General features: G+C 60.6%; 1 protein-coding gene across 1 annotated transcript; it reads right to left on the bottom strand.

Annotated features, from left to right (window-relative positions):
- Positions 1-615: 615 nt before the first annotated feature.
- SPON2 (spondin 2) lies at positions 616-4,629 on the bottom strand. The gene is made up of 6 exons (XM_044912788.1): positions 4,462-4,629; positions 3,837-4,062; positions 3,390-3,613; positions 3,125-3,316; positions 2,412-2,592; positions 616-1,354 (listed from the first exon to the last, which is right to left on the bottom strand). The coding sequence occupies exons 2-6, from the start codon at positions 4,057-4,059 to the stop codon at positions 1,170-1,172; spliced, it is 1,005 nt and encodes a 334-aa protein (XP_044768723.1). The 5' UTR covers positions 4,060-4,062; positions 4,462-4,629; the 3' UTR covers positions 616-1,169.
- Between the last annotated feature and the right edge of the window lie 10,581 nt (positions 4,630-15,210).

Here is a 15,210-nt window from a genome sequence, read left to right as displayed (position 1 = left end):
GGGGGGGGGGAGGGCAGTGGGCAGGAGGGTGGGGGGAGGGGGGAGTGCAGGAGGGCAGTGGACAGGAGGGGGAGAGGTGGGTGGGGGGAGGGCGGTGGACAGGAGGGGGGAGGGAGTAGTTGTTGGATCTGATTCTGCATGTGTCCAAGCAGGAGGAAGAATGTTCTGGAAGGGTCCCAAGGAACAGAGAGCAGGCTTCTCCCGTCTCCTGGTCTTTCTCTGAAGGGCCAGCCCAGCCCCAGGGCCCACATGGGATCTGTGCTGGTGGGCGAGGCTGGGACCCCTGAGCTCAGACAAGGGCCCGGGCTGATGAACAGTGAGCCCTCAGGGCATCTCTATGAGGCCAGAGGGCTCCGCAGTCAGTGGCCAGGGGTGGGGACCAGCTACAAGCAGCCACATGTGCTCCTGTGAACTCCCCACCAGTCCCACCAGCAGCAGTGTGTGCTGCGTGTGTGCGGTGGGTCTGAACACCTTCACACCATTCGGAGGCTGCTGAGTGCCCTTCTGGCAATCTCGGGCATGCCCTCCATGCAGGGGAGACCCTACTCAGGAGTGGGAGGGTGGCCCTCCCAGCACCCTGCCAGGAAATGCGAGGCCAGGGCCCCTGATGTCAGGAAACAGTCTTTATTCAAGTGCAGGGAGATGGGTCATGTGACAATGCCAAGGTGAGATGTCCGAGCCTGCTCTCCTTTATCCACCTGACCTGTGTGACCTGTCCAGGGCAGCCTCGGCCTGAGGGGCAGGCGGGGGTGTGAGTGTCTGTAGCCCGGGGACAGCAGGTCCGAGGTGTTTCATATCCGCTGTCCTGGGGCTCCTGGGCCTGGGGTGCGTGGCCCTCCTGCAGGTGGCCCCGTGGGCGCTGTGGGCACACCGTCTGCACGCAGACAACCCCCGACCAGCAGGAAGTGGATTTATGGCAGAGACTTGTCACCTCGGGGGCTGAACTCACCCATGAGAGTGGGTCCCAGGACCGGGCGCCCGAGAGGAAAGCTTGCTGAAAGGAGACGCCTCTCCCCACGTCCTGCTGCCTCCAGCAGCCGAAGGTACGTCTGTGCAGAGGGGTCGGTCAGCGTTGGAGCTCAGAGGCCTGCTGGACAAAGCCCCCCTTGGCCCGCTGAACCACCGGGCGTGGCCCCCACGCAGGGTGGAGGGCCCGCAGGGCTCTGGCCTCAGACACAGTTGTCCGGGACGCACTCGGCCTGCTCTTCGAGCTCCGGGCAGGGTGCCCCATGGTTGGCAGGCTGCACGCGGACGTAGCGAGTCCTGCTCTTGGCTCCCAGCTTCCTGCACGGACCTGCACACAGCCCCCAGGACGACCACAGAGAGACCTCGCAATCCAGCGGAGTTTCTGGAACTGGACCAAGCACAAGAAAGGCCTGTGAGCGTGTGTGCATTCCTTGTGCGAGACAGGCCCACACACCCGAGTCGGGAGGGAGCGCTGGATTTATCAGTGCACTTTAGAGCCGGCTGCAAGACCACCAGTCACACCTCTTGCAACACCCCACCGAGACGCCTGGAGGGAACATTGCCACGCTTTGACCCCCTGCATCTCCTGCCTCAGGGACCCTGGGAGGCCAGCTCTGGCAGTGGGGAGTGGGAGAACAAGGCCCCCGGAGGCAGGGAAGGATCCGCTGCTGAGAAACCCACTCTGCTGCAGCCGGGCTTGCAGGGGGCTCTGTGTTTCAGTGGGAGCGCCCCCACGCCGGCTCATGGCAGGGTGGGGTGGGGGGCACAGAGGGATCCGTGCAGTGGAGTCCTGCCCGTCGGCCATGACACAGGCCACATGCGGGGACGCCGCTGACAGGGGCCTGGTTTAGCACTCACTTCTGGGCAAATGGACAAGAGCTAACTGGTCAGTCAGCCAAATCCCAAATCTCTCCGAACCCCCATCGTCCTGCACCAAGTGCTCTGAACCCCCAGGACCCCAGCATCCTGCGAGAGGACACATCACACTCAGGAGCCTGGCTTTGGACGGAGCACCTTCCCCAGCTCTGCCACCTCGGCTCCCCTGGGAGACACCACCTGGTCCCTGGACCACTGGCCCTCGTGCGGAGCAGGTGACCAGTGTGGCCTTGGAAAGTGGAGCGTGTTGAGGTGTCATTGACACTTCAAAGACGGTCCCTTTGGGGCAGTTTCTGGCCCCGAGTGTCCTTTCCTGCTTCAACGTGGTGGCCACTCACCGTGGAGGATTTTTGTAAGGGTGGGACAGAAGGGCCTCACACACGGGGGTCAGTATTGACAGCTGCCCTGTCACGGGTCCCTGTGTGGCCCGCAAACCTGGGTGGCGCTTCTATCCCCTGCAGCCCGCGGGGCGTCAGGGCCACCGGGCGTCGGCGCGCTGGGCGCCCGGATGGCGGTGGAGCGGGCGGGGAGCCTGCATTGTCCTGGCGGAGGGGTGGCAACGCGCTCACCTGAGAGGCTGTCCACGATCTCATTGCCCCCGCCGGCGCCCGCGGGGCCTGGGGCGGGCGGGACGAAGGCCCTGGGGTTCTGCCGGCGTCGCACCAGGGTCACTCTGGCGATGGGGGGCAGGGACTTCAGCCGCGGGTAGTAGAAGGAGTTTGCGGGGTGGCTGGGAGAGGAGGAGGTTATCTGCGGAGAGAGCAGCGGTGTGGGCGGCGGCGGCCAGAGGACACCCAGCCGCCTGTGTGCGCTTGCGGGAGGTGGGGCCGTGCGGTGGGGCCTCGGGGTGTGGTCTAGGGGTGGGGCCTGGGGGTGTGGTCTAGGGCTGCGGCCTCGGGTAGGGCCTGGGGGTGTGGCCTGGGGCTGTGGCCTAGGGGTGGGGCCTGGGGGGTGTGGTCTAGGGGTGGGGCCTCAGGGTAGGGTCTCGGGATGGGGCCTCGGGGTGGGGCCGCAGGGTGGAGCCTCGGGGCGGGGCCGCGGGGTGGGGCCGGGCAGTTCAGGACTCCCCACCCCCCGGGCTCCCGCAGGCTCCGGGGGTGCGCGGCCCAAGGTCTGGGAAACAGAGCAGGAAGGGTCAGGCCTCTGGGTGGCGGCCTGGGCCCTCCTCCCCGAAGAGCAGCCGCCTGCAGACTGGCGTCTTGTGGTCGGGGATGAGGCTGCGCACTGGCCCAAGAGCCACCTGGTGGAGGGCTCTCGTCCCCCACCTCCGTCACCCCCTCACCTCCGTCACCGTGTCCTGCGGGATGGTCGCGAAGTTGGGGGAGGAGAAGGTAAAGCCGCTGTCGGTCCCGGCGTCGTAGGGGTAAAGGTCCACAGCAACCTGCTCCCTCCAGCGGTCCCCATCGCACAGGTCCAGGCTGTCCACGCCCACAAACCAGTCTGGGCTGGGGACGATGCGGACCACAAAGGACACCTGGGGGGAGGGCGGGTGCTCAGCCCGGCAGCCGGCGGCCCAGCCCCTTCCCCCCACCGCTGCCTGGGCTCACCAGCGAGTGCCTCGAGTGGACCTCCAGCTCCGCGGACGTCTGCCCGGTGCCGCTGGGCACGGCGGGCGCCGAGAACACCTCGTGCACGCTCTGCAGCTTCTCCCCGGCCGCCTCCATCTCCCGCATCAGGGCCCAGGCCTCGCCCCGCTCAGCAAAGTCCCTGAGCCCGTCGCTGACGTACTGGTTCTTCCTCCACAAGCTGTAGTCCGAGCTGTGCGCTGCCCCTGCGCGCGAGGCCGGAGTGTGAGCCGCCGCGCGAGGGAGCGCGCATCCCCGGCGCCCCGGGGGCAGGGCCCAAGCACAGCAGGACGTGCTCCGCAGATATTTCTGGCGCTGCAGGAAACTGGGATGAGCGTGCCCACCCTGCACACTGGGAAGTGTGGTGGAGCGCTTGAGGGGGGTGGTCACCAGGTCACCGGAGGGACCAGGCAGCGGGGCTGTACTTACCCAGCAGGGAGGACCACTGTGCGGGGGGTCGGAACAGGGGGTACTGCTTGGGGAAGGCTGTCTGGCTCCACTTGCCCGTGAAGGTGATGCTGTACTTGGCCAGGGGCTGGGCCGTGCAGACAGACTCTCCCCCCAGCGGCTGGCTGGCCACAGAGCCAAGTGTGGTCAGGAGGAGGGCCCAGAGGGCCCTGCCCCAGGTGGTGGTGTGACTTGGGGCTCCCATGACCTAGGAGCAGAGGGAGAGCTCCACCAGCTGGCATCCCTGGTCCTTGGGGGGGAGGGGCAGGGGCCTCCCGGAGTGCGGCGCCCCCCACACATCCCTTTGCACTCCCACCTCCATCAGGCTCAGGGGGACCCCTGTCCTGCCCCCAAAAGCCAAGCCGTGTCAGGTTACACTTGGATCCCAAGCCCAGCAGATTCGGAGCCCTGGTTTGGTCTCAGCCGTGCCCGGGGCAGCATCCCTGAGTCCCAGGAACCTGGAGGGTACACTTCAGCCTCGCTGTGCTCGGGATGACACGAGCAAACGCAGGCCTCCCTCTTGGGGTGCTGCGGGCTGCTGGGCCCGGGAAAGCGCCAGGAGGCCCAGCGCCTCCAGATGGGGACAGGGGCGCACACGCGTACTCACCCAGCAGGAGCAGCAGGAGGGCTGGCAGCTGGGCTGTGGGCGGCAGATGGTCCCCGAGGGAGCCCAGAGCTCCAATTTACGCCCAGGACAGCCCCCCGGCCGGCCACGGCCGCTGCAGAGAGCCGAAGCTCGGACGGGGAGAGGGAGAGAAGGGGCTCCTCCAGTGCGGTCCGCCCTCGCTCTGCGAGCAGATGCTTCTCTGGCGCTGAGGTCACTCTCCTCCCTCGGGCGCCTGCCACTTGCCGCACCCCTTTCTTTGTCTTTCCCTCCCGCCTCCCCGCCCTCGGCTCCTCTCCCTGCCGCTCCCCCTTCCCAACAAACCCGTCTTAGTGTCTCCCAGGAGGTACTGTCGCAGTCTCGGCTGGGAGGGGAGCTGGGCTGGGGAGCGCCCGCGTGTTACACCCTCCGGGCAGGGTGGGACCCCAGGGGCCACATTCCTGGCCTGACGCTAGTCCAAGTGTTGGAGAGGAGCTGGAGAAGTGGGGGCTCCCAGTTCAGGCATCCCTGGCCTTGGGGAGCTGGGTTTTGGCACACACAGCCTGTCAGCGTGCACAGAGCCACCGTCCACAGGGCTGGCCAGGGCATCCCTAGAGGCGAGCCAGAACCACTCGGGTAGAGTTGTCCCAGCTCCAGAAAGGCTCACTGGGGCAGGGAGGTGGCCCAGGGCCCCCGCCCCACTTCCCTCCGTGGGGTAGAGCTCCACGGACACCTGGCACACAGGGGGACATGACCAAAGCTGGTCACTGCTCACGGTCAGGAAAATATTTCTAGAACCCTAATCATGGGGTCTGGGAACAGAAAGGAAGCTCTTACTTATCAACTGCCCAGGGAGCTTTCAAGCTTAAACAGAAAGCATTATGATTTTTGGAACTGTTAACATTCCAGAGGCGGTTGGGGGGGTGGGGCGGGAGGAGAGGGACAGAATAAATAGAATCAACAGGAATAGAACGCACACAAAAACGAATGACCTGAGCTGTATTCAAATACATCCCACAGGCCGCAAGAGCAGCCTGCCTGCATAGCCATAGAGATGGCAGGTCCTCAGGCTGAGCACATCCTCACTCGGGGTTTTCAAACTTTTTGGTCTCAGGACCCCCGACACCCTTAGAAATCATTGAGAGCCCCAAAGAGCTTTCGTGTGTGTGGGTTACAGCTGTCAATACTTACCGTATTTGAAATCCTAACAAACGTTCAGAATACGTATTAACTCACTTACAAATGAAAATACGTTCACATAAATAGCATAATGTTTCATGAAAAACAACTATATTTTTCAAAAAAGAGTGGTCTGGTTCTACATTTGTGCAGATCTCTCTCTGCCTGGCTTTGTGGGCCGAGAGCTGGGCCTCCACATGTGACCCCGCGCGCGGCGGGCGGGAGGTGCGGTGCTGGTCCACCCCCAGCAAGGACAGGCCTTGCGGCCTCTGGAAAAGTCCCGCACCTGTGGGAGAGAACGTGAGCAGAAAAGGCAGGCGCTCTCTGTGCACCTGTGTCTTGTTCTCCTTGAGAAGCCGTGGCTTTCTGGGGGGAGAGAAAGCAGGAGATGGGCCCAGGGCTGAGTTGCAGCCGGCTCTCCTGCTGTGATTTGCTCACGCACTGTCCAGTGGCGGCCGTGGCCTCAGGCTTGCCCCAGTTTACAGGGGGCTCTGGTCCCAGCACCCTGACACCCATGTGGAAAGCCTCTGCAGCTCAAGGATCCTGGGGAGGGGAGGCGTGATGTGAGGCCACTGGAGCTCCAGGCCTAGAGCCCTCGGGCAGGGCCCCGGCTTCCTTGCCTGGGCTCCCCTGGGAGGCGCTCCACTTCCTTTGGTGGACGGCCCCCCAAGGGCATGCCTGATGGGATTCTTGGGACACAGTGGGACCTGGGAAGGGGCACAGAAGGAGGTCAGGATAGGCGACCTGTGGCCCCCTGGCCTGGGTTGGGCCTCAGGTGGGGACCCGGCCAGTAGGGAGTCCGCTCAGCTGCAGACATAGTTCTGCCAGGTCCTGCCTCCCTTCGAGAATCACAGAATCATGATTTGAGGAGCACTTTTCCATGGAGACCCCCACCGACGGAGGTCCCGCCCTACTTAGGCAAACCCTCCCACCCCCACCAAGGGAAAGCCATCCATTCATTAACCCTGGATAAGTACCTCCAGCGTCTCAGCGCTGGGGACCCAGAAGTGAGCCTGACCACCAAGCCCTACTCCCCCGGATGTGGGGGAGGGGCTGGGCAGACAGGATACATTCTGTAGACTGGATTCTATTATTCAGCGAGTGCTTCGTTAATTGCTTGACCCTAATTCCAGGGTCCCTCCCTGGAAGTCACTTCTTGATCATTCACTCCTCAGCTGGTTTCAGGGCAATGGGGCTCAGGACTATGGTTGCTGGTCAGGCCTCCACACCCCTACGCTCCCTGTCTACACCCCTATACCGCCTGTCTGCACCCCCACCCTCCTTGTCTGCCATGCTCTCTGCACCCCTACCCTCCTGCACGCCCTGTGCTCTCTGTGACCCCATTGCCCCAGTGGCAGAGCAGTCCTGTCTGCCCCTCCACTCTAAATGGCTGCAGCAGGCACCCCTCAAATTAGTACCGAGTAGAGGAGGAGTACTTGATGGGCCGACCTCCTTGCTGTGGTTGAGCAGCTGTGAAGTCCTTTCCATCTAGTGTGAGGGGTGGGGTTTGTGGGCTCACACTGGCCCTTGAGGGCTGTGTGGGATTTCCAGAAGTCTGTGTTTGTGGGTTGCTGAGAATAGGCCTGGCAGGCAAGGGAGTGCTGGGTGAGCTCTGTGTCCTCATCCTCTGCCCCCCTGGGCTGTGTCCCTGTCCCCGGGTCCCAGAGCCCAGGATGCCCCTGCGGGGTGCTGGGGGCCCTTGAGGTCTGGTGTAACAAGGGTCCTTTCAGAGCCCTCCCCCGGGGACAGGCTGTCTCAGGCGCTGGTGTCTGGCTCCCCTGGGGGATCCCGCCAGTCACACAGGCGCACATTTGTCTGCTCATTTGCCCACTCACCAGACATTGACCAAGGGCCCCGTTCCTGCCAGACACCACAGACTCTTTCCACACCCTTTCCAATGGCCGCCTCCTGAAGGGCTGAATATTCCAGCAACACCCCGGCAGTCCAGGGGTTCTCCCTGCCCTACTGCCCCAGCACCCTTCCCTATGCCCAGACACTTCCCACCTGTTCCGCCCCAGGGCCTTTGCACTGGCAGCTCCCTGTACCTCCCTGTGTGTCAGTCTCAGGGAGCACCTCCTGACTGCTTGGCCCAGAGGAGCCCCGTCTGCCCTGACTTGTCATGGCTTTGTTTTCAGTCAGGGCTCCTGAAGAGCGAGTCTGACGAACGTAAGCAGGGTGTGGCTTCCAGAGCCGTTAAGAAGGCTGTTGCTGGCTTCCAAGAACGACTTCCAGGACTGTGCGCAGCATGGCTGCTGACCAGTGGCTGGCCCCACCTGCCTCCCTCGCACCCACTGAGCTCTGCTCTGGATCCGGGTTTCTCCGAGCCCTTCTGGTATGTGGAGCCCGAACTGGTCTGGGAATCCTGGGTCCCGGGTTTAGCTTTGCGGCCTCTGCAGTCCAGGAAGGCACGAGAAGGGTCAGTGCTAGCCAGCTGAGCCCCACACCCACAGCTCCGCGCCTGCCCTTCTGTCTTGTGGAGCCAACGCCCAGTGGGGGCCTTGCCCAGTGGGCTCCCCCCTGCAGGCAGCCCCCTGTGACCACGCCCGACTTGCAGAGGGGCCCTCTAGCCCAGGACTCTCGGCGGGCATCACAGCCACACTGCTGGGCCCACTTTGTCGAGGGGGTGGGGCCACGGCGGCTGAGGGGCAGGTCTGGGAGGAGACCCGCTTCCATCTGGCTATACATACAGATTTTACCTGCTCTGGGGAACGTCTGCCTCCCATGAACACAGGCCTCTGCTCTCAGCGTTTGCCATGGTGTCTTCATCCAAATTCAGATGACAGAGTGAGGACCTCTGGAAATGCTCTCCTTTGTAAAAGCAGTGAGAAAACAGGCAAAAATGGCTGGCACGGACCTTTTCAGCACCAGGAAATTAACCAAGCTGTAGCAGGCTTTGGAGAGTTTTTTGTTTTTTGTTCTAATCCAGAAAATTGGCTGCATCTTGGTAAGAACAGCAAGCCATAAGATGTTTTGTTTGTTACCATCTTGACCATTTTTAAGTGCACAGCTCAGTGGTATTGCACACGTTCACATTGCTGAATGGCCATCACCACCGTCCATCCCAGGACTCACTCCTCTTGTGAATTTCAACCTCGGTGTCCATCCAGGAATAAGTCCCCATTTCCGCTGCTCCCAGCCCCTGGCAGCCCTGTCTCTGTGATTTTGGCTCCTCTAAGTACCTCATCCAAGTGGCATCATATAGGTCTTGTCCTTCTGTGGCTGGCTCCTTTCACTGAGCACAGTGTCCTCAAGGCTCACCGTGTGGTGGCAGGTGGCAGATGGTCCTTCCTGTTTCAGGCTGAATACACGATGTACACACACACACACACACACGGGTAGTCCATTCATCCGTCAATGGACACCTGGGTTGCTCCCTTGCTTTAGCTGCTGTGAATAATGCTACAGCGAACACGGGTGTGCAAACATCCCTGCTTTCATTTCTTTTGGATGTAGTATACCCAGATATGGAATGGCTGGGCTGTATGGTGGTTCCATGTTTAATATTTTGCAGACCCTCCACACTGTTTTCCATGGCGGCTGCACCATTTCACATTCCCACCGATGGGGCACAGGGCTCCATTTTCCCCATGTCTTCACTAAGCTACGAGGTGTTTTCACTTGGTCCGTCCCCCACTCTTCAGCTCTCTAGTAGCCTAAAAATGAGCAGCCCAAGTTCATGGTGCAAACCAACAGCCAGCCGGCCCCTGGACGGAGCCCTTTCAAAACAGCATTCCTAGGAAAGTGTCATGATTTCACCTGCCTCGTGGTTTCCTGGAAGACCCCGTTAGCAAACTTGTCTGCGTTTGACTTGATTCAGAGCTGACCCCGTAGACAAGCCTTTTCCCCAGGGGTGATGGCTAGAAACCATCACAGGCAATTAATGAACTTTGCAGTGGCCTGAGGTGGTGGATAACAGTGGGGACAAACAAGAGACTAACTGAAAGCTGAGAAGGAAAGTCTGAGAGATGGGGTGTCTACAGGGAGCTATGGAAAGCACCGGCGTATTTCCGGAGATCTAGAAGGCCACACAAATTCCTAGGGCAGCACGTGTTCCGGAAAGACCCGAGCTTACCTCCAGCTAGCCAGAGGCTCTGGGCCAGCAGGAATGGGGGGAGTGTCGGCCACGGCCCAGCACCTGCAGAGCGCCCCACAGCAGGGGACACGATGGAGGGCTATGTCCAGTCATTACCTGGCCACGAAGCTAACGAAGCAGAGACTTAGTGGCCACATGTGGCAAAAACACAGATCGTACAGAATTAACCCAGAAAAGTCACTAAACAGGCAGCAAAAGCAACAAAGCAAGAGGAGCAGGTAGGCTCTGACTTCTGGAATTGGTGCATTACATTATTTTAAATCTTCAGGTTTCATCCAAAACCACGTAACGAAGAGCCGAGCGTGTGGCCCCTTCCCGCGGCAGGCTGGGGAGCACCCAGTAGCAGGTGTCTCTGAGGAGTCCCAGGGGCTGCACTTTGCCAAAGACTGTGACTGTCTTCAATATGTTCAAAGAACCAAGGGAGGCCTGTCCAGAGAATTAAATTATGAGGTGACGTTTCACCAAATAGAGAACACCGGGCATGAACAAATGATAAAGAGAACCAAATCGAAATTCTGGAACTGAGAAATTTGCTGGAGCCAGTCCACAGCGTGTGAGCAGCAAAGAGTCAGTGGGAAGGAGGTAGGTCGACCGGGGCTGACCAGCCTGAGGAACAGAACGGTGAAGAGAACTGAACAGGGGCTCCTGTGTGCACCCAGGGAGAGCCATGGGTCCCAAGGAGGGGAGCAGGGAGAGGTCTGCACCAGACACGCGTCCCACGCAAGCCCTGTGAGACAGAGACAGAGAGAACAGCTCCCCAGCTACGTGCAAGGGATCCCCAGGGAGAGGTCTGCACCCAGACGCGTCCTGAGCAGGTAGGTTCACAGCTGCCTTCTCTGGAACCGGAGGCCGCAGAGATCAGAGGCAGCGGGATGGCACGTTCAAGGTGCTGGAAGACAAAATGGCAACCGAGAACTCTACGGGTGAAAACACTCCCTTTCAAAAACGAAGGAGAAATGAAGACGTTCCCGGCTTAGGAAACCTGCCCGACAGAAATACGAGAGGAGTCAGACCGCACTGAGAGGGGCACAGACAGCGGCTCAGGCCCCGGGCGCGCTGCCAAGGGCAGAGGCGGGGGTCAGTGCAGAAGACCGCGTAGGTGCGTTCTGTGCCGTGGAGCTCCTTTTGCTCCTGTCTGACTTAGGAGGCCCGGCACACAGCAGCGGCTGTAACAGTTACACGTCCCGACGGGCAAGGAACGTGCACATGTGTAATTTACGGACAATAATAGCGCTAAGGGAGGAGGGAACAGAGCTGTGTCCCAGCCAAGTTTTTGTACGCTATTGAGATTAAAGTGATATTAATCAGGAAGGGGCTTGCTATAAATTAATTACAGTTCCCAGGGAAACCACTAAGAAAATAAATCTTAAAAAACACAGTAAAAGAAAATGACAAGTGAATTCAAATGGGACACTAGAAACTACCATTTAACACAAAGGAAGTCCATAGGGGAGAAGAGAGGAACGAAAAAGATACAAGTAGCAAATGGCAGAATGGACAGAGTAACGCAGGATGTTTCTCTACGTTTCTGTATGCGGTCTGCAGGAGACAGGCATTGCATTCCAAGACACAAGCAGGTCCAGCGCACGATGGACGATACACCTTGCACACAGCAAACAAGACCATGCCAACGAGGCAGGATGGCCTTGGGACAAACACTGTTCCTACAGACAAAGAACACTTGGCAATGATGAAGGGTAAATCCGTCAGGAGTGTATCACCATTATAAACATATATGTGCTGTTGAAAATCCACATAGAGTCCTGGACTCCCTCCCAATCTTACCTTCTAGGAAGCCTTACAGCTGCCATAAACAGTCGATCAACCCAGACGGTGTATGTTCTATGTGTCGTATACTGTAGTATAGTAACGTACCCTAGAGAAAAGATGCTATGAAGAAAATCGTAAGGAAGAGGAAAATACATGTACGGGACCGGACTGTTTGTGAAACAGAATCTCTGTGACAGAGGATCTGCACTGTTCAAACCCTGTTGTTCGAGGGTCAAATGTCATTGGAGACTTTTGACTTCCAATAGCTTGTTTTTAATAATGGATAGAGCAACGGGACCAGAAAGAGAAGGAAAAGAACACGCAACAAGGGCCCAGGAGGCTGGAGTAACACTATAAGCTTCCTGGATCTCGCAGTCTGACCTCCACAATTGACCAAATGACAAGACAAATCTCAGTAAATTTAAAGTGAGTGAAATATTGTGTGTAAGTTCTCTCACCACAGTAGAATGAATTAGAAACTAAGAAAAAATTGGGCTTCAGCCTCTGTCCTGGAGCTTCTGGGAGACATGGGTCCCACCTGGGACAGGGGTCCTACCTGAAAGCCCAGCTGTGCTGCTCACTGGATGGCAACCCGATCCATCTCTTTCCTCTCTGGGCTCCAGGGCCTGAGGTTGCGGGGATCTCTAAAGAGCAGGGGTTTGAAGTTACAGGGACAGAGTGAGCTGCCCTGTGCAGTGCCTGTCACTGGGGTGGTCCAGCAGGGCTGCCAGCAGGACCCCTGCCCTGGGGAGGAGATGAGCAGGATCTCTTGGGGGCAGGCCTCACATCTCTCCCCAGAATGTTCCGTACCTCTGCAGACCATCTAAGCCTTGGTGGCACCGATTCTCTGGGGACTGAACCTCTGCGTAAGGCCCGGGGACTCCGGCCGATGTTGGGTCCCCTCCCTCCCCCAGGCTCCCCTCCACCCGCACCCACCCAGGTGCACCCTCTGCCTGACCTGCCTCCCTCAGGCTGGGGCAAGACTCCCCTGAACCCCCACGTGCTGGAAATGGGGTTGAGCACTGCCTCTCTAGCAGGAGCTCAAAGCAACAGCGAGGCCAAGAAGTTGGGGCAAGGGCACCACGTACAAGGCCACTTGCCAGTTAGCCCCTGGTGGGACCGGCCAGATGGTGGGAAGGGAGCCCCACGAAGGGCAGGCACGAGGATGGGCTCAGGCCCCAGTCCCAAAGGCTGGGCAGAGCCCAAGTGCTGGGGGGCCCAACAGGAATTTCATGGATATGCTGCCTCTGGGGAGAGCGGGGAATAGGGATTGCTAGGGAATGGGGAAACCTCACCTCTCTGCAGCAGAACCAGGAGCCCTGCTGGACTCTCCAGGTGGGACTCGCGAGGACCCCGGGTCCCCGTGCCTCTGGCCGACGGGGGGGGTGGGCAGTGGAAACCCCTGGCTGTGCAGCGCACGTGGAGTGTGCATGAGAAGGAAGCCTCTGTTGGTGTCTGGTCCTCCAAGTGTCCTGTCCAGCCCGTCCGGATGGGTTGCAGAAGAGCTGCATCGGCTGGGCCTTCTGCTTGCCCATGCTGTCCTAAGAGATGTTTGTTGTGTTGGCCCTTTCGGTGATCACAACTGCCCTGTGGATAGTTTTTATCCTATTTTATGATGAGAAAACTGAAGGATGGCACTCAGCCCCCCTTGGGGGGAAGGGTTGGTAGACCCACCCAGTGGCCGCCCCCTCGGGAAGGAGCCTGAAGGGGGACGGTCCTCAGAGGCAGCCAGCAGTGGACGCACCCACCAGAGAGGCAGACAGACGCAGATCTCACTTGCCCACAACGGCACCGTGAGCTCCCGAGCTCCAGGCCCGGCACCGTGCACAGAGCCCAGAAGATACGGGGACGGGGCAAGGGGTGTCCAGCCGAACGAGACCGTGTGTGCTGTGTGTGCTGCCCGAGGGGATGCCGAACCGCACGCGCCCACCTCCCCAGCACACATTCCCAGAGTGGGTGGAGGATGCAGGGGCCTCCAGGACAGCCAGCGCCCCCCCGGGCTTGTGTGCCTCACACCATGAGCGTCCTCTTTCCTGGGCTCCGATGGGACAGCAGATGCCCAGCACCGGGGGCCACGCATGGGGCCGGGGGGGGCGGCTGGGCCGGGGAAGCCCAGGGGCGGCCCTTCCCTGGCTCCCCGAGTCCTGACCCTGTGCTGGCCACACCCCCTGGGTCCTCAGTTTCTCCCTCTGCAGGGTGTGGGAGGGACCAGGCTCACCAGATGGCCCTCTGGCCCCCACACGCTTGAGCACTGAGGTCACCCCTTGCCTCATGACCCCACAGGCCAGCCAAGCCGCTGTGCTGCTCCAGGAGCTTCGTCCAAGCTCTGAGTCAGGCCCTGCTGGCGGCCAGGTGGCCGTGCATCCCGGCAATGGGCTCAGACGTGGGGACTTCGGCATTCGCGTTCATACTTGCTTCCTCCCCGTGGGTTTTCCCTCGTTCCTCACAGGGCTGGAGAAGCCATTTGCTGAACCAGAGCTGGAGGCCGGCTCTGACAGGCTTCAGGAAAAGCACCTTCCAAGGACGGCCTTAGGGTTCCGAGGGCTGACTGGCTGGTGAGCAATGGGGTGCACAGCAAAGGGGGACTGGCTCCTTCTGGGGTCTGTGGCATCGTGTCCAGGCCCTTCCCGTCTGGTCAAGAAGGTGGTCCAGCTTTACCCCTTTCAGAGGTGCAGGCAACATCAAAGGAGCCGGCCCCAGTGGGGAGGAGCTGCATCGCCCAGCCCAGTGGCTTTGTCGCTGTGCCCTGCCCACGCTGTTCCCCCGCCCCGGGAGGCCTGGAGGTGCAGGCCGAGGGTCAGGCTCCCCAACAGGGCCGAGTGAACCAGCACACACACACCCAGCTTCCTCCCAGCAGGGCTCTGCCTACCCCCCAGCCCAGGGAGGCCAGCTGCCCCCGAGGACTAGGGGAAGGCTTCCTCCCCACTTCAGGGACCTACTTCCCAGCCTGGAAATTCTGAGCAGGCACTGGCGGCCCCATAGCCTTGCGGCTGGATGCCCTGGCTCCAGCCTCGCTGGAGGCCTACTTTCCTCCTGGGCCCAGTGGAAATGTGGGTCAGCGCCTTCTCGCCTGGCCTGGGGCCAGAACCGATGGAAGGAAAAACACAGCCTGGGGGCTGCCTAGGGGGCCACCCGCACAGCAGCCTGCCCCACTCCAGCAGCACCCCCACCCTCACCACCACCTCCATGCTGCTCAGCAGGCAGGGGCCCAGGCTGTCCACCTCTTCATCCTTATTCATTCATTCCCAGGTCTGGCTGTCATGTGGCTAATGGAAGACCCCACACTGTCCTGGGTCCTCTTCTCCCCCAGAGGCAGCTGGACTGAACCCACGGGCCCCTGGTGGGCGACCCTATAGACCACACCCAGCAGGCCGACCTGGTGTGCCCCTTGCCCACCAGCACCCAGAGCCCAGCGCCTTCACCCCTCCCAGGTGTCTGCACCATCTCCCAGAGTCACAGCACCCCTGAGCTGCCCGTGGGTGCCCTGATCCTCCACAATCCTCCAGGGGCCCTGCTCATGAGGGGTCATGGACCCCAAATTTGGGAGGGCACCCTGGAGTTGTGCGTGCTGTAGCCCCTGCTTCAGGACCCTCCTGTTCAGACCACGGAAAGCCCACCTGGAGGTGAGCTGGGAGATGGGCAGGGGAGAGGCCAGGACGCCCTGCGGGTGCTGGGGTGAGCTGAGAGGTGGGCAGGGGAGAGGCCAGGACGCCCTGCGGGTGCTGGGGTGA

This window comes from Neomonachus schauinslandi, chromosome 2 (assembly GCF_002201575.2).
Source record: "Neomonachus schauinslandi chromosome 2, ASM220157v2, whole genome shotgun sequence".
Classification (NCBI taxonomy): domain Eukaryota; kingdom Metazoa; phylum Chordata; class Mammalia; order Carnivora; family Phocidae; genus Neomonachus; species Neomonachus schauinslandi.
This window is presented reverse-complemented; position numbering and strand designations above follow the sequence as displayed.